This window comes from Poeciliopsis prolifica, unplaced genomic scaffold, assembly GCF_027474105.1.
Source record: "Poeciliopsis prolifica strain line A6 unplaced genomic scaffold, Auburn_PproV2 SCAFFOLD004, whole genome shotgun sequence".
NCBI classification, from domain to species: domain Eukaryota; kingdom Metazoa; phylum Chordata; class Actinopteri; order Cyprinodontiformes; family Poeciliidae; genus Poeciliopsis; species Poeciliopsis prolifica.
The window spans coordinates 19,007,360-19,025,068 of record NW_026562379.1 but is presented as its reverse complement, the minus strand read 5'-3'; the positions used below and the strand labels follow the sequence as shown (position 1 = coordinate 19,025,068).

The following is a 17,709-nucleotide window of genomic DNA, read 5'->3' as shown; positions in this document are numbered from 1 at the left end:
ACATATTTATTAATCAAATGAAAGACCAACACAGAGGACAGAATGAAAAACCAGCAGCGCCCCCTGTAGAGAGCAGCATTAATTGCACCTTTAGATAAACCACATGTTCAGGATTTACAGTTGCTGCTATTCATTTAATCACTTTATTCAAGAGTGAATAAAAACTCGAGTAGAAACCTTTTTTAAAAAAAAGTTTATTAGAATATTGTTCATGCAGGCTGAAAAAAGGGGCAGATTACATAAAGTTCAGCTTCTCAGAATAAATCTCATGTATTATCAGTTGTATGGAGCTAAATTATGGCCACAAAGTTTGTTTAAAAAAATGGATTTTGAAATTGAAAATAAACTTTCCAATATGAAGAACTTTTCTCGTGTGAAAATTATTTTTCAGTAAAATCTTTCCAATTAATTTTTTTATGGAACCATAAAACCTTTCAGATTCAAAACTTTTATCAGTTTCAAAAATATCTAGCAGTTTCAAAACTTTTCCGTCATGAAAAGTTCAGCTTTTATTTATTTATTATCTTTCAGTTTGAAACTTTTTTCAGTTTAGAAATTATTTTTCAGACTCCAATAATTGTTTTTGAACACTACTTATGGACCCTAATTTAGCTCCGTATCAGACAGAAAGGAGTTTATGTGCAGATTCCTGCAGCTGCTGACATCATGAAAAGAAAGACAGATTCCAGAAAAGACTTGGTTAAATCCATGCAGGACAACTGCTTTAGATTTGTATATGAAATGTTTATGAAAAAAACAGACTTTACTAATAATGTCAGAATGTTTAAATTTACTTTCTCCTTTTGCCTCCATAATATTGCTAAAATCAGGAATATTTTGTCCGAGATGGTTTCTTTGAGGCTAAAATGCAGTAATTATTCAGAACCAGTACGCAGAAAGAACTCAGTAAAACGTTTCAGCAAATCTAACATGCTGCAGCAACAGTTACGATTCCGTTAAATCCAGAGTAGTGTTAACTATTAAACCCAATAAAAACTAATCACACTCCTTCGGATTAGTCCAAATGTTCACCGATTCAATCTGAGAACAATTCACGTCGTAGACATGAACGGCTAGGCGGGGTTTTCTGTTGGGGGCGCGGTTGGCGCCATCTCAAACATAAGCTCCTCCCCCTTTTCGCCTGCCTGATTTTCTTCTGAAGTCCTGGAAGTGTCCACTTCCTGCTGACAGCCGGAGAGGGCGAGGTCAGAGGAGGCGGGGTCATAAATTTCGTGGGCGTGGTTTGGTGATGGGGCGTGGCTGTGTGCTGTGTGGGCGGGGTCAGGGATGATGGAGTCTGTTTCTGAGACGGCGTCGGTCCCGTTGCGTAGCTGGATTTGGGTCTCCCCTCTAATCTCCGCCCGCCTGTCCTCCACCTGGCCCATGAACCCAGCGCACCCCGAGCACCTCCTGCTGTGCTGCAGCCCCTCCTCCCTCCTGACGTCGCCCCTCCCTCTGGACGGAGTCTTTCTGTGATTGGCCGAAGCCCTGCGGCCCGTGCGGCTCCGCCCGGCCCGGTCCCTGCGGTTCTGGTTCCGGATGCGTTGAGCTCTCTGCAGAGCCAGCGCCGCCAGGTCAGAGTGCGACGACGTGCTGTCGATGAGCCGCCGGCCCAGAGCGAGCGGCCGGACCGGCAGCGCCAGCCGCAGCCGCAGCCAGAACCGGGAGCGCCGCGGTTCGGACCGGCGCCCCCTCCAGGTGGCGGTGCAGATGGCGGCGCGGCGGAGCTGGACCGCCTCTTCGCAGGGCAGCTTGGTGACGGAGCGGCAGACCACGGCCAGGATGGAGGCCCGCTGGCCGCGCTGCAGGTACAGACCCAGACGGCACTCCAGCAGGCTGAAGCTCTTCTCCGCCAGGAGGTCTGGACTGAGGACGAAGAGGAGGCGCCGGCTGCGCCGCATGGCCTGCAGGATGGACTCGGACAGACCTGAGACAGAGGAGAAGAGACTCAAACATGGCAGCAGAGGAAACATTGTTCTGCACAAAACTGAACGATTCAACCTTTAAGTCTGGTTTAGTGGGAGTCTGCAGGCCGGTGAGCTGCTGGTTCTTAAAGGGCCAGAATCAAGTAAAATGAAGTTTTATCATCTTTGCATCATGTTTTAATGTTTTCCTCATCAAACACAAACCTGCAGTGTTGATTCTTTCATACATGGTTGAGAAATCCTTTAGTCTCCATGGCAACCATTCAGCTGCAGTACGAATGGATGGACCTAGCCCCGCCTCCAAGGCACAGCTCCTCCCCCACTCAGCTCCTTCAGACTAGCCAGCACCAATTAGCTGCTGAGCTCGTTGGAGGAGCTGCTGCTCAGAGCAATGTTGATTAAATCATTAAAGGGTTAAAGAGGAGCCATGTTGGGATGACTTCCTGGAGGCGGAGCTTCAGAAAGAGGTTTTAAAGAGAAAGACCCAATTTCAAGGCTTTGAATCAGGGAGTCAAATTTCTTCTAATTCGTATTTCATATATGCAGCATTTTTATAAGAACTGAAGTAAGAAAAATCATAATATAAAATGAAACTCTGTGGCATAAAAATTCACTGATTTAGTTTGTTTTGTGCGAAGGCCTTTAAAAGGCAAAAGGGTTTTTTAAGGAACTCATTTCCTGAGCCTTATCATTGTTTTCTTGACTTTAATAGTCAGAAATTAAGGTCAATCTAGACGAAAGTTTATTTTTGTAGTTTTTTTTCTTGATGTGGAGGTAAAAATTTTTAATAAAGAAATATTTCCTCCAACAACTAAAAGCAGATATGAGAGTGTGTTTTTTTTTTCAGATTTTCTTTAAGCTCTGAAAGACCAGTGAAAAAAAATCTGCTGTGCCATTTTTACCTGCTTTTGTCATGATGGTTTGAACATGAAAAGAAAAGAAAGCAGAAAAATAACTTTGACTTTCTTATTTCCAAGATCCATTTATAAAGATGAAATGAAATCAAATTTGTTGTGTTTTTGAACATTAATGAGAAAAAATGAAATGATTAATGAAAGCAGAAATTAATGCATATATTATTTAATTAATCAAAAAGAAAATTAATAAAAAACAAATGCAGCAAAGCAGGACAAAGTGCAGAATGTGTTCAATATTAAAACACTGATGCGTAAAATGTTAAACAGCTTTGGCTTTTTTCAACCCCAAAAATGTATTTTAACTCATTAAACTGTAGGTAATTTTGTTGACATAAACATAAACTAAATAATATCTAGAAATGACAATATTTAAAGTTCCATTGGATTAAAATATCCTAATTCAATCCGTCTTGACTGTGTCAAGGTGACACAGTCCTTCAACTCCATGTTGGTTTTCTTCAAAATGATCCAATGAAACGTCTGATGAAACATGCAGTTCCTCTAATGACCACCAGGCGGAGCAAAAAACTAATTATCCAAAAGATGAGAAACACGTTGGTCTTTACATGGAGCTACATTCACTGATCGATTCCTGTGACAGACCTTTAACCAGCTGATAAAACTGTAAATCCACTTTTAGAACTAAATGTGACTTTTTGGCAAATGTTTGAAAATATGGTTTCTCTCAACATTCATGAAAACATTCTGAGTCAAACAAGAAAAAAGAAAACATCACAAAGAAAAAGTTCAAGCTCGAAATGCGAAGATGAAGTTGATTTATGACACTCGTGTTCTGGGAAATACTGAGTTTTATGTAATTTTGAGTTCCGGTCTGCAGAAAACCTGAAGTCAGAAAAACAAACAGAAAACTGAGGAGAAGAAAACCAGCCAGCAAATCAAATAAATATTCAGCTTCATTCAGCTGAATATCAGTAAACTGAATATCTGTAGTGGAGCATTTAGGTTGGTGATGAAATATTTCTTTGGATCTTTTATAAATGAATGAACAACATGGTGAAATGAAAATATGACTGTAGAAATTAATTTCCATTTTTCTCCCTTATGTCAAATTATCGATGCTAACTTTAAAAATGGCGCCCAGTGTGTCTGATCCGGTTTGAACCCGACTCTTGGCTCAGGTCGCCGTCACTTGACCTTCTCTGGGTCTCCACGGATGAGTCCAATCTTCTGTGGCCTCCATTAGCGCATCCTGATTGGTTCTCTCCTCCAGGACCAACCAATCAGAACCTGCTCCTGTGAGCGGGTCTGACATTATGGCTCTGGACTGGTTGGACTGGTTTTGCTCCTCCAGTTGGTTCGGAGCCGTCCGGGTCAGGCTGCAGAGTTCGGGACGTTGTGAGGCGTTTTGGTGGTGTTGCTGATGAGGCCGGTCTGGGAGTTGGTGCTGTTCTGACTGAGGAGCCTCATCAGCGCCGCCTCCTTGCTCCCATCCTGCTCCCCGCCTCTCCTCACAGGAAGCTCCACCCGCAGCCGCTTCCAGAAGCGGGACGTCAGCTCCTTGGACTTGTCCCCCTTCCAGCGGACCAGCGCCAGTGCCACGCGGGCCCGCCGCAGCTCCCGGACCAGGCTCTGCCTCTGGACGGGCCGGTACTGGACCAGGATGACCCGCAGGTGGCCGCCCAGCGCCATGCTGTCGATGCCGGCCTTCAGCTCCAGCAGCGCCTGGGAGCCCTGCGAGGCGTAACCGGGGCTGACCACCACCAGGAGGCGCCGGCTGCGAGCCACGAAGCTCAGCGTCTCGTCTGTGATGGCTGCAACGGAAGATGGAGGGATGAAGGGGTGAAGGGGTGATGAATGAGTGAAGGGTGGAGGTTTAGAGGAACTCACTCCCTCCGGGCAGACTGTCCCGGTCGAAGATGCAGACGGAGTAGCCGAGCTCGTTCTCCAGGACACCGCGCAGCGTCGACAGGACGAACTGCTCCTCCTCGCTGTTCCGCGCGTACGAGATGTAGACGTCAAACTCCTTATCGTCTGAAACACCAGCAGAGGAAAATATCTGCAAAGGAAGTGGTTTCATCTGATCTGAGGTCTGTGTTCCTCAGAGCGCTGAGTCATTTCCTGAGATCTGTCAAAACCTTTACACGGTTTTCACCGCGACGGCTCAAACAAAGTACATCTCAGCTCACGATCAGACAGTTTTACTTCAGGCTGAGACTGAACTCATGCTGCCATATTGGCTTTCTCCTTCAACCTTCAAAATAAAACAAACTGGTTGAGAATTTTTCTACTTTTCAAGTCAGAAAATGAAAGTAAAGCTAAACAACAAAAACTACAAGATTATGGAACCTAAAAGAAGTTCAGCCTGGATTAACAGCAGGTTAAGTTAAACTAAGGTGAGCTACGCTAAACAGAGGAAATCTGAAACAACATTTAGCCTAACTAAGCTAAGTCAATGTAAAGTATGCTAAGCTAACATAGGCTAACCTAAAACAAGGTGAAGTAAAATGTGAAAGTTAAAGTGACCTAAACCAAAATAAGATAAATCAAGCAAAAGTAAAATTACTTTTAACTAAATCTGATTATCTAATTAAAGGAAAGTTAAGCTAAATAGCAGCTATGCTAAACTACTGTGAGGTCATTCAACAAAAAATAAGCTCAGTTAAAATCAGATCAATTAAGATCATTTTGAACTTATGAGGTAAATTATTCAAAGCTAAACTCAGCTATGCTAGGCTAAAAATGTTGTGTTGCGATTTGCAGCTTGGTCAGGAACATCCAAGTGTGATTAAGTTTTATTAAACTTTATTTTAAAAACATCATATGAAACACAGCTGAAAAAACTGGTTATGATTTATTAGAATCTGTTGAGGAGAAATTGTGATGTGTTAAAACATTTAGCTTATAGCTAAAAACTGTGACCTACAAGTTTTTTCCAATAATTAAAATAAATTATTTTCCACTTTTAAAGAGCAGGATTTAATATAAATTCATAAGTTAAAGTAAACATGATGAAAAACGGATGTGTGCGGTTTCCAAATGTGTCACAGTTTGTTTTTCTCACAAGATAACATAATTTTCGTTCTCTACCATTTCTGAGATCTTGTCTCAACATGCTTAATGAAACCAGCTTTGGCTGAGAAAGCAGAAAATTCCCCATGATATCGGATCTATTTGACATTTTAGGTGCAGCTGCTGTTTATTTCTCAGTTCTTAAAGTTCTGCAGAGTTTGGACTCGAGTCGCAGGAAGTTTACAGCTTTCACTTTGTAGATTTAACTGGCAGCAGAGCAGGTGGCGCTCCGATTTAAAAGCTTTGCTATAAAACACGTCTGAGTGTTTGACGGTGTCGCTCCATTTTTATGAACGGTTTAATACACTAAAAGCTCAGAGCACAATCTGGAAAATAAACAGTGAAGGGAAGGGAAGGGCCGGCGATGCAGACCCTTCCCCTCTGAAAGGCAGCGAGTCGGACTGTCCCGTAGCTGGGATGCTTTAGGCCAAACTGAAGTGTCCCGTATCCTGGAGGTGCTGAGTTGGGGAGCCTACCTGTGTGCCGCTCGTCGGTGCCAAACCAGGAGCGGTACAGTAGCAGCAGCTCCAGCCAGAAGACGTGATAAACCACGAAGAGCAGCAGCATGAGCACCAGTGTGACACCGAGACCGCAGCCCAGCTCCACGGAGGGCAGCGATACTGGAAACAAAACAGCTGCAGGTTAGCAAAACATCTGCAGGTTAGCGAAACATCTGCAGGTCAGCAAAACAGCTGCAGGTTAGCAAAATCTGCAGGTTAGCAAAACATCTGCAGGTCAGCAAAACAGCTGCATGTTAGCGAAACATCTGCAGGTTAGCAAAACATCTGCAGGTTAGCAAAACAGCTGCAGGTTAGCAAAACATCTGCAGGTTAGCGAAACATCTGCAGGTCAGCAAAACAGCTGCATGTTAGCGAAACATCTGCAGGTTAGCACCCACAGAGCTTTAGCCAGTGTTCAACCCAAAGTCTTTCTCACCCTCTTCCTCCAGATGGACCCAGCGGGCCACAGAACCGCGTGCGTTTCTCACTGAGCAAGTGAAGTTTTTCTGCAGGTCTTCACGTTGGACGTCTGTGATCTTCAGGATGATCTCCACTGTCAAGTCACGGTGGTCGTCTGTTGTTCTGCTAGCAGATAATTCAGACAATCAGTTCAGAGGAAACTCTGTTGCCCAACTGAAACCCAAACATGTTCTACATGGGTTGGTTGTGAACCAGTTGGTTTACTGGTTTGGTTGTGAACCTGTTGGTTTGGGTGAAGCGCGCGTCGTTCAGCTGCTCCACCCTCTTCCCATCCACCGTCCACCAAATCTCCCGCTCAGGTTTGTCGATGATGAAAGGAAGCTGGCCTTTGCAGGTCAGATGGACGTCTGAGTCTGACAGGAAACAGAAACCAGAATCAGAACCGCCTCCTCTGCCTCAGTGCTCTGGAAAACACGCGACCCTGAACGCAGCGCGGAGCTCCAGCTTTATTGGATAAAATGGATCAATTAAACCAACAGTTCAGATTTACTTCCTTCTTCCTGAAAATCCTTTTCTAAGTATGAACATCGGATTGGGTTCTGCTAATGTTCTTTGGGCTCAAATAAACATTTTAACTAAATGATTCTTATTCTCATAGTTTTGTAATTTTCCCTTCAAAATGGAAAAGGCCTTGAAAAAACAACCTCATTGAAAATATCTGGTCTGTATGGAGCTAAATTTGTAGCAATAATTTGCACAAAAAAAAGTTTTAAAACAGAAAAAAATTATGTTTAAACAGAAAAAGTTTTTTTCAGTAAAAAAAACATTATTGAACAATATTTATGGCCCCAATGAAGCTCCATAAAACCATATCACGCCCCAAGTTGAAAAGCTTGAGGATTGATCGATCTGGCTTTCAGATCCAGATCCGTGTTCTGCTGATCCGGTCCGGTCCAGTAGCAACTTACTGGTTCTGACCGGGAAGACCTTGCCGTTGGTCGGATTGAGGATTGCTGGATATTTGGGTGCGTTGGAGGGATCTGCAGGCAGACAGCAGAGGTTACCTGGGCGGGTCCGTCCGGTACCGAACCGGTACCGCCCGGATCTCTGGAGGCGGTTCGGACTCACAGATTCCTGAGACTCTGATGCTCCTGGTGAAGCTCAGCGTCTCGCCTCTCCGCCGGTACTGGACTGTGCAGATGTACAGGCCCTCATAGGATTCAAGCATGTTATGGATCCGGAACCCGGTTCCGACCTCCCAGTGAATGTTCCAGGACAAGTCATGATCACAGTTCTGGGAGACAAGATGGCGGCGTTTAGAGGCCGACCCAGATGATTCTGACCCAAACGGTTTCGGGCTCCCGCCTTACCGACATGGCTTGGTTCTTGTAGGTCCAGTTGACCCTTGGGTCGCTGTCGGCCATCTTGGAGGCATCCTGCAGGTTCGGACAGGTGAGCGTCTCCCCCTGCTGGAAGCCGATCAGCACCTCAGTCGCTGCCATGGCAACCTCTGGGCATCCGGCGAATCGGTCCACCTGGTCCCGGCGCCGCACCTGGAGACGCACGGCGATCCTGCTGCAGGACGACTTGTTGCTGCAGGCGGAGCAGAACCGGCATGTTGACCCAAACATGAAACGTTTTCATTTCATCAGCATCAGTTACCCTGACCTGGACCCGGACCCGGACCCGGACCTGGACCCAGACCTGGACCTGGACCCGGACCCTGACCCGGACCCGGACCCCGACCCTGACCCGGACCCGGACCCGGACCCGGACCCGGACCTGGACCCTGACCCATACCTGGACCCGGACCCGGACCTGGACCCGGACCCTGACCCGGACCTGGACCCGGACCTGGACCCGGACCCGGACCCGTACCCGGACCCGTACCTGGACCCATACCTGGACCCTGACCCGGACCTGGACCCGGACCCGGACCTGGACCTGGACCCATACCTGGACCCGGACCCGGACCCCGACTCTGACCCGGACCCTGACCCGTACCTGGACCCGTACCCGAACCCGTACCCGGACCCGTACCTGGACCCTGACCCGGACCCCGACTCTGACCCGGACCCCGACTCTGACCCGGACCCATACCTGGACCCGGACCTGGACCCATACCTGGACCCGGACCCTGACCCGTACCTGGACCCAGACCCGGACCCGGACCCGGACCTGGACCCGGACCCGTACCTGGACCCGGACCCGGACCCAGCACTCACCAGAAAACCCTGAACGATTGATCGCTATCGGTGATCAATAAAACAATCAGTTCAATAGTGAAACTGGAATGGAGGCCTTGATAAATGTTGGACAACAAAAACTATTCCTGATGAATTGAGATTACCGCTTTAGCGGTAGCGGAAGCGTGCCTACTGCAGAGTTTGTTTGAACCAGAACCGGATCAGAGCGGGTCCATCTGAGCTGCCAGGAACCAGAACCTCAGCAGAACTTTGTTTCCATGGAAACAGGACTCACCGCAGCATGCAGATGTACTGGCCGCTGTCGTCGGCCTCGGCCGGCTGCAGCCACAGCCGGTCCCGCTCTCTGCTGATCCGCGCGCTGCAGGAGACAATCAGAACCAGAATCAGAACCGAGCCGGTCACAGCCACCCCTGGTGGTTTCCATGGTTACCTGTAGGGGATGGGCTGCTCCAGGTCCTGGCCGTCCAGCAGGCGGTACCAGACCAGGTCGTGCCCGGCGCTCTGGGCCGTCGTGTAGTTGTAGACGGCCGGGTGGGAGAAGAGCGGGCAGGAGACCCAGCCGGCCTCCCCGTCCAGAACCAGAACCGCTGCCTGGCTGGACTCGCCCCAGTCGAAGCACATCGGTTCTGATGGCAGGAAGGAAAACAGCGTTTAGACTCAAAACTTGATCTAAAGATTTAAATTCCTGCGTCCAATCAGATCGCAGCTCTGGCTGAACCAGCCAATCAACAATCAGAAAAACTTCAACTCCTTAAACTCAAAGAGGAGCCCAACTGGGCCGGAGGTCAAAGGTTCATTAAATCTGACCAGAGTTTTCCAATCCGATCCATCATGTTCTGCTGCTTCAGATGCTTTTAATAAATAGCCAGCCTGAATATGAAATATCTCTGAGGTTCAGAACCGGGTCGACCCAAAAGGTCTGAACCCGTTTTTACCCTCAAAGCTGAGGAAACGTTCAACTTCTATGAAGTTGAACGAAGGCGTCGTCTGCATAGAGTCGAACTGCAGATACAAAAATGGTGGCCAAACCTCAAACCTGATCAGAACCGGATCGTTTCTGACCGGTACAAATCACATCCCATAATAGGCTGAAGCGCCGCAGCTTTGAACTGATTCTGCAAACCGTCGCTCTGGGATTTCACACCGGCCATCAATCATCTAAATTAGCGACGACTCATTTCCGTCCGATTGATTTTCTGACTGATGGTTCCGTCCTCGACCCGAAGATGGAGCCGATCGGTCAGCCGGGTCGGGTCGGACCGGAGATGACCCCCATTCATCAGGGAACGCTTAATTGGACTGGAGCCGGATGATGACACGGACAGGAAACCTTTAAAGGTCCCAACGCCGTAGAAACGCCACAATGTGACCGAAGACAGCTTGTCCAAAAAACCCAAACTTTGACTGGACCGTCAAGAACCAGAACTCTGAACTCCTTAAGAAGCTCCGCAAAGATAACCTCCAGGAAAATTGGAAATGTCTCCATGATTAGATTCAACAATAGTCTTTATTTTAGAAGTTTTCAAAAATTAAAATAAAATATTGTCACTTGTTCGCCGCCATGTGGTTGAGCTGGATCCTGGGAAAATGTTGCATGCTAGGCGCTATGAAACATTTAGCTACTTCAATTTGAAATTGAAGGTAGTGAAGGAAAAAACAGCAGAAATGAAGATGAGGAGGAACAAACGGAGGAAGAGGAGACCGTTGGCTGCTGTTTGGAAATACCAAATAGCTCCAGATGCTAGCTAAAGGTGTTTGCAGTTAGCATCAGCACATTTTCAAACGTAGGAGACTGTTAGCTCTAGCTAATGGTGTTAGCTCTAGCTAATGGTGTTAGCTCTTGCTGATGACATTAGCTTCTGCTAATAACGTTAGCTGGAGTTGATGGTGTTAGCTCTAGCTTGAATAGTTTCTGCTAAAGTGTTAAACCTTAAGCTAACCTTAAGCGTTAGTAACAGCTATCATAATAAACAGTAGGTCACAAGATCATCACATTTGTTTGTTTCAACAGAAATTAGAACATAAAAACTTTTAGGCTGTTGGGGAAATTAGAACATATTGAGCTTCCTGCGCCAGAAGAACCTGGTTCGGCCCGACGGCTCCTGGCTCTGAACGCCGAGTTCTGGATTAATGGATCCTCTCTGAGCAGAGCGCCGCGCTGCATGGCGGTAATTGACCTGCCAGCTTTTCCCTGCCGGAGGATCCGTCTTTCTATGAAACCTCCACGTGTCCACAGCCTGCTGCTGCAGGGAGACATCCGTCCATCCATCCATCCATCCGTCCATCCGTCCATCCATCCGTCCGTCCGTCCATCCATCCATCCGTCCGTCTGTCCGTCCATCCATCCATCCATCCATCCGTCCATCCATCCATCCGTTCATCCGTCCATCCGTCCGTCCATCCATCCGTCCGTCCATCCATCCATCCGTCCGTCCATCCATCCGTCCGTCCATCCGTCCGTCCGTCCGTCCGTCCGTCCATCCATCCGTCCGTCCGTCCGTCCATCTGTCTGTCCGTTCGCGTTTCAGACTCTGACCTCATCAGGAAACAGGAAGTGCTTCTCAGCCGGTTCTGTTCAGCAGAACTCAGATGAATGTGAGGAATTTCACTCCCAGCAGATTTGATCTGCATCCAGGTGGAAACAACGTTTCTCAGGAAACATTTCGGCCTTTCAAACTGAAATGAGGCGTCTGCATAAAAACTCCTCACTGAAAATAAATAAAACTAGTTTTCAAACGGCAGGTGATTCATGTGCAGCGCAGGAAGGAAGTGAGACGCTCAATTATTAACAGCAGTGTTTAAATTGTTCGCCCTCAGAAGAGACAAAAATGCTTTTTTGTCATAAAGACAGAAAAAGTTAAAGGTCATGAAGGTCAACCTGCAGCTCCTAAAACTGTGACTAAGATGATAAACAACTGAAGCTCTAAATAGATCTGATGACAAATGCAGGTTTTAGCTTCGTGTCTTTTTCTAGTGGAATAATTACATTTCATTTGCGGGCCAGAATGAAACTTCAGGTCAGTTCAATTTTAATGCATTTTCTTCTTATTCAGCTGGAAATTCTGTGCAAATTTCAGCATCAAAAAATAAAATGTGTTTTTTAAGAAGTTTTTTTTTCTTTACGTTAAAACCTAAAACCTGTAGATATTAATGAGAAGTTATTATTATTTTGGTTTATTGATCGGGTCTGCTGGTGGAACCGGCAGTCTGGAAGCAATGCGGATTCTGGTTCCGGTTCTGCTGCCAGAACCCGACCCGCACTCAGCGGCGCTGCTCAGCGTGAGACGCTCGTTTTCCAGAATATCCTGCGGTTTTCCTCCATCGTCCCAGCAGCTCCATCCATGAGCCGTCGCCATGGAGACGCTCGGCTCCTCGTTAGCGTCATCAGATTAAATAATCTGCAGGGAAACTTCAAACGCTTCATTTGGAAGCAGAAACAGTTTGAGGAGAAACTCTGAAGTTCAGAAGCGACTCGGACCGCTGACCCCGCCTCCTACCCGCTGACTCCGCCTCCTAACCGCTGACTCCGCCTCCTAACCGCTGACTCCGCCTCCTAACCGCTGACTCCGCCTCCTAACCGCTGACTCCGCCTCCTAACCGCTGACTCCGCCTCTTAACCGCTGACTCCGCCTCCTAACCGCTGACTCCGCCTCCTAACCGCTGACTCCGCCTCTTAACCGCTAACTCCGCCTCCTAACCGCTGACTCCGCCTCTTAACCGCTGACTCCGCCTCTTAACCGCTGACTCCGCCCCCCCAGCCCGTCACCCACCTGCCGAGTCGTTGGATTGGCTGATGGCTCCGCCCGCCACAGCCAGGAGGAAGAGGAGGATGAAGGACGCCCTGAGAGAAGAAGAAAAGCCTCGTTAGTAACTTCCAGGTCTTTATCTGGTTTTAACTGGATCCAGAAGCCGACGGTTTTCACTCGGGTCTAAAGGTTCTGCAGGAATTACAGAACACACAAAGAAAATACTGATCTGGAGAAACATTCCCACTGCGATACGCTTCACACATAAAGAAGAGAGGCGTGATTTGAAATGGGATGTATAAAATATGATTTTGTGTTACTGATGCTCCCATCGAACAAACAGTGGAGGAAAAAACCCTGACAGTCGGACAGCTGTGGGTTTTTCAATAATAAATTGAAATTTATTGAGAAAATCTAAATTCTTATCAAAATCCCGATAAACGATACGATAAACGCCCACTCTTTACCGAACGCAGCACACGCTAATGTAACGTAAAGATGTCTGCTGTAATTCTGAGCGCTTCATTTAATCCATTCGTATCTGGGTAGGTCAGGAAGAGCCTGACCTTTGACCTGGAGGAGGCAGAACTCGCCTGCTGGCTAATTAAACCCGTTTCTGACTCCAGAAGTCCAGAAAACCGGAGGGAAAGCCAGGATTCTCCCGCCGTCAGTCGGGACGTTTGTGAAGCTGAAAGCTGTCAGGGAGAAGATGGAGGATCTGGAGGAGACAGACGGAGGCTAATGTGTCACGGAGGATGATCAGGCGGAGGGAAGGGATCCCTGGAGGGACATACAGAACCAGAGCCGCCCAACAACACCATCCATCACACACACACCTCCTGCCAGCAAGAGCTCAATAAAACCAGCGCTGGAACACCTTCCTCCCTCTGCAAGGTCTGTGTGTGTGTGGGTGTGTGTGTGTGTGTGTATGTGTGTGTGTCTCTGTGTGTGTGTGGGTGTGTGTCTGTGTGTGTTTCTGTGTGTGTGTCTGTGTGTGTTTCTGTGTGTGTGTCTGTGTGTATGTGTGTGTTTCTGTGTGTGTGTGTGTCTCTATGTGTGTGTCTCTGTGTGTGTGTCTCTATGTGTGTGTGTGTTTCTGTGTTTGTGTGTGTGTGTCTCTATGTGTGTGTCTCTGTGTGTGTGTCTCTATGTGTGTGTGTGTTTCTGTGTTTGTGTGTGTGTGTGTCTCTATGTGTGTGTCTCTGTGTGTGTGTCTCTATGTGTGTGTCTCTGTCTGTGTTTCTGTGTGTGTGTGTGTCTGTGTGTGTGTTTCTGTGTGTGTGTGTCTCTGTGTGTGTGTGTTTCTGTGTGTGTGTGTGTGTGTCTGTGTCTGTGTGTGTGTCTCTGTGTGTGTGTGTGTGTGTTTCTGTGTGGGTGTGTCTCTGTGTGTGTGTCTCTCTGTGTGTGTGTGTCTGTGTGTGTGTGTGTCTCTCTGTGTGTGTGTCTCTGTGTGTGTCTCTCTGTGTGTGTGTGTCTGTGTGTGTGTGTGTCTCTCTGTGTGTGTGTGTGTGTCTCTGTGTGTGTGTGTGTGTGTTTCTGTGTGTGTGTGTGTCTGTGTGGGTGTGTCTCTGTGTGTGTGTGTCTCTCTGTGTGTGTGTGTCTGTGTGTGTGTGTGTGTGTGTTAATGGGAATTCTAGGAAGTTTATCACTGCAGTGAAACTTCCTCCGACCTTCCCAGGTTCTTGTCTTTATTAAAGGAGAGGATTAAAGGATTAAATGTGGAGGAAATAAAATCGGCCTGCTGCTTCGTTTCCACATCTGATGATGAGGATGACAGTGATGAAGATGAGGAGGCTGCGGCTCTTTCTGCTGATCTCTGCAGACTCCCCAAACTGACCAGAGCCACCATGATCTGATTATGAGAGCCGATCGATGAGCAGCACAAACAGATAAAACTGCTCCTCAGATTAATTATCCTGAGCCTTTCTGTTGGACTCTAACGGTCTCAGTTTCAGAAATAACACATTTTTGCCTCAAATGAAAATTTTCATCATGAATTTTCCCTGAAAGTTGCAGTAAAATCTTTAACCAAAACGATGAGTCCATGCAGTTTGGTGTTTTATGGATGACGAAACGTTACATTTCATTGGAAACAATAATTCAAGTGTCCAGATCTACTTTCAAACTCTGGTTACGGGATATAATCGATCTTAATGCATAAATTTGGGGATTTTTTCAGGAGGTCCGCTCAGTGGATCTGCGACCAGAAATGACAGCGAGCAGAACTCTGTTATGGGTCAGAACTGCGGTAGAACATCAGTCATCGGGCTGCTGGTCGGAACCTGATCCAGTTTTAATGAGTCAAAAGACGCAAAGTACTTTTTATTATCAGGAAAGCGTAGCAGGAAAAGCGTGACGGTCCTCAGTACCAGACTTCATTTGAAAAACTGCAGATTTAGAGGAAATCCTCCGACAGGCGCTGACTTACATTCGCTGCATTTGGATCCGGTCCGGACGAGCCTTTCGGGACTGTTCAGAACCTGGAAACGGAACAGAACCAGGATCTGAACCTGGGTATCTTCCTGCCGGGCTTTGGGGGGAGCAGCTTCGATTCGGGCAGCGGTTGGGCTCCGGTCCGGTCCGGCCGTAAATCTGAGCACCGAGCCGGTCCGGTTCGGTCTGGGTGGTCCGGGAACTCCTCCAAAGTGTCCCGCTGATTAACGACCCCAAAACAAAACCATCCCTCCAGTTCAGGGTTCGGCCCGAACGGGAGGCAGCGGGACGGAACCGAATCGCCTCGGACTTTGCGGGACTTGGAACCTGAGAAAAGTGCGTGAAACGCGCAGAACGGAGCCGCTGTTTGCGGGGTAGGAAGCAGAAGTTGGTTCCGGTCCGCGCCACGCCCCCTACCAGGTCATCATGACGTCACACGATTTCCCAACAAACCGAGTCCAACGTTTCAGTCCGAACCGAACCTGAGTGGGAATCAACCGGGTCAGAAATGGCGCGGAATGCCCCGAACTTTTCAGTTCAGAGAAAAAGTCCCATCCGAACCTAGACCCATCCGAACCTGGACCCATCTGGACCTGGGCCTGTCCGAACCAATCCGAACCTGGACCCATCTGGACCTGGGCCTGTCCGAACCAATCCGAACCTAGACCCATCCGAACCTGGACCCATCTGAACCTGGGCCCATCCGAACCTCATTCAGTCAGCCCATCCTGCAGGGACCCAAACATCTTACAACAAAAATGTCTCATATCAGAAAAACAAGAATCTTTGTTTTTGTTTCCAGTTCATATAATTAATTTAAAATCGTTTCATTTCTTCTGACAGATTATTTAAAAATGTTCTAATTCGCCTTGAAACTAAAATCTCTGCATTAATAATAATGAATAATTCACCAAAACAAGTTACTTATTTTAGTTTTGTATTATTTTAAGGGAATTAAGACAGAAGTTCCCAAACTTTTTCAATGCTGCAAAATATGTAAACGATCAACTTTTAGCTTTTCATTCACTTTTCATTAATTATTACATTAATTTAGAATAAATTCTAACCTCTACGTTTGATCTTCGATAACTGTTAGTCATGTTGTGGAAAGTTTTGCAATCAGATAAAATATCATTTTTATGGTAAAACCGGAAACTGTTGGTCTTATCGTGTTTTTAATGACACTAAAATCACTCAGACTTGGTTTCACACTTAACTGTGAAGTAAAAATAAATCTATGAAGTTAATTAAAAGAAAAAGCAGGAAGATCCTGACATGTTTTCTTTTCGACTAACTTTCAGGTAAATTAGCAGCTTTTCATTCAGATGCGCGGCTTTCTGTCCTCACTCATGGTTGGATGTCGCCCCCTGCTGTTCCTACTGTGTAACAACAGGAGGCATAAATACTTTGCTGGTTTAGAACTGTGATATGAATGAATGAATGAATGAATGAATGAATGAATGAATGAATGAATGAACATGGTGACAATATGACTTTGAAACATTAAACCCATTTAGGCAAAACTTTTCCAAAGTGGGGTCCGCGGCCCACTGAGGAACCAGCAGGGGACGTTGTGGGGGAATCAGCAAGTTGGAGGGAAAATTAGAAACAAATAATTAGCTCCTTAAAGTTTTTAATAAGAACATTTTCATCACAATTTTTGTTTTCTGTGATTCAATATTTTTTTTAAACATAGAATTTAAAATAAATACGAAAAACTTTTTTTTCTGGTGCTCATTTTCTGATTGGCTGCTGGTCAAATTAATAAAATGAATGTAATATTTATGACTGTTCTTTCTTAGAGGAGGCCATGGCCTGGAACTGTTTGGGAACCTCAGGGCTAAATAGCTGCTGTTATTTTTTAACAGTAGTGAGTCTGAAGCCTTCAGACTCGTTCCGCTGCAGCAGACTTGTGTTTTTCTGTCTTTCCTCATCAAACATAGATGAAGCCATTTGGCTTTTAGGACACCAGAACATTTAACAAAGCGTTCTACGAAGTGGAAACCGACTGAGAGGTTTTCCAGCCAAAACTCGACGAGCTTTTAACTCACAACTCAACCCATCAAACATAAAAGCAGCAACAAAAAAAGACAAACAACAATTAAAAAAATCTCTCCCAGCTTAATCACATCCAAACATGACAAAAAGTAAAAATATATGTGTTCATTTTGTTGAAAGAAAGAACAGCTTTGTGTTTATGTGGATCTTGTTTTAACACGCTCACAACAGAGGAAATAAAGTAAAAGATAAGAGGAACAGAAAGTACATGTAGGCGAAAACCTAATTTTAAAATAAAGGATAAAAAAGGACCTTGTAATAATGCAAATGCTAATTTTGTTTCACAGCAAAGTAACTGACTTCTCTGTTTACTATATCAAAGAAACAGCCTGGGTCTCTGCCTAATCAGTTCATGTCCAGCATGTGTATGATCTGCAGAAATTTTAGCTGCCTTTTTTCTGACCTTTGGCCTGGTTGGAGGGAACGGTAGATCTAATTGTCCTCTCTGCATACTTGATTATTTGTTGTGAATG

General features: G+C 46.3%; 2 protein-coding genes across 3 annotated transcripts; both read right to left on the bottom strand.

Annotated features, from left to right (window-relative positions):
* Positions 1–233: 233 nt before the first annotated feature.
* LOC129359371 (uncharacterized) lies at positions 234–2,680 on the bottom strand. The gene has a single exon (XM_055028949.1). It carries the CDS (start codon positions 1,971–1,973, stop codon positions 1,074–1,076), a length of 900 nt encoding a protein of 299 aa, XP_054884924.1. The 5' UTR covers positions 1,974–2,680; the 3' UTR covers positions 234–1,073.
* Positions 2,681–2,989: 309 nt separating this feature from the next.
* Positions 2,990–15,545, bottom strand: LOC129359369 (interleukin-1 receptor accessory protein-like). 2 transcript variants are annotated; one of them, XM_055028947.1, is made up of 12 exons: positions 15,174–15,545; positions 12,770–12,840; positions 9,430–9,625; positions 9,274–9,357; positions 8,163–8,385; positions 7,921–8,086; positions 7,761–7,832; positions 7,073–7,205; positions 6,809–6,957; positions 6,349–6,492; positions 4,691–4,834; positions 2,990–4,614 (listed from the first exon to the last, which is right to left on the bottom strand). In XM_055028947.1, the coding sequence occupies exons 1-12, from the start codon at positions 15,182–15,184 to the stop codon at positions 4,175–4,177; spliced, it is 1,833 nt and encodes a 610-aa protein (XP_054884922.1). In that variant the 5' UTR covers positions 15,185–15,545; the 3' UTR covers positions 2,990–4,174. The 2 variants fall into 2 exon arrangements, with proteins under 2 accessions (XP_054884922.1, XP_054884923.1); XM_055028948.1 differs by having other exon boundaries at positions 6,809–6,954.
* Between the last annotated feature and the right edge of the window lie 2,164 nt (positions 15,546–17,709).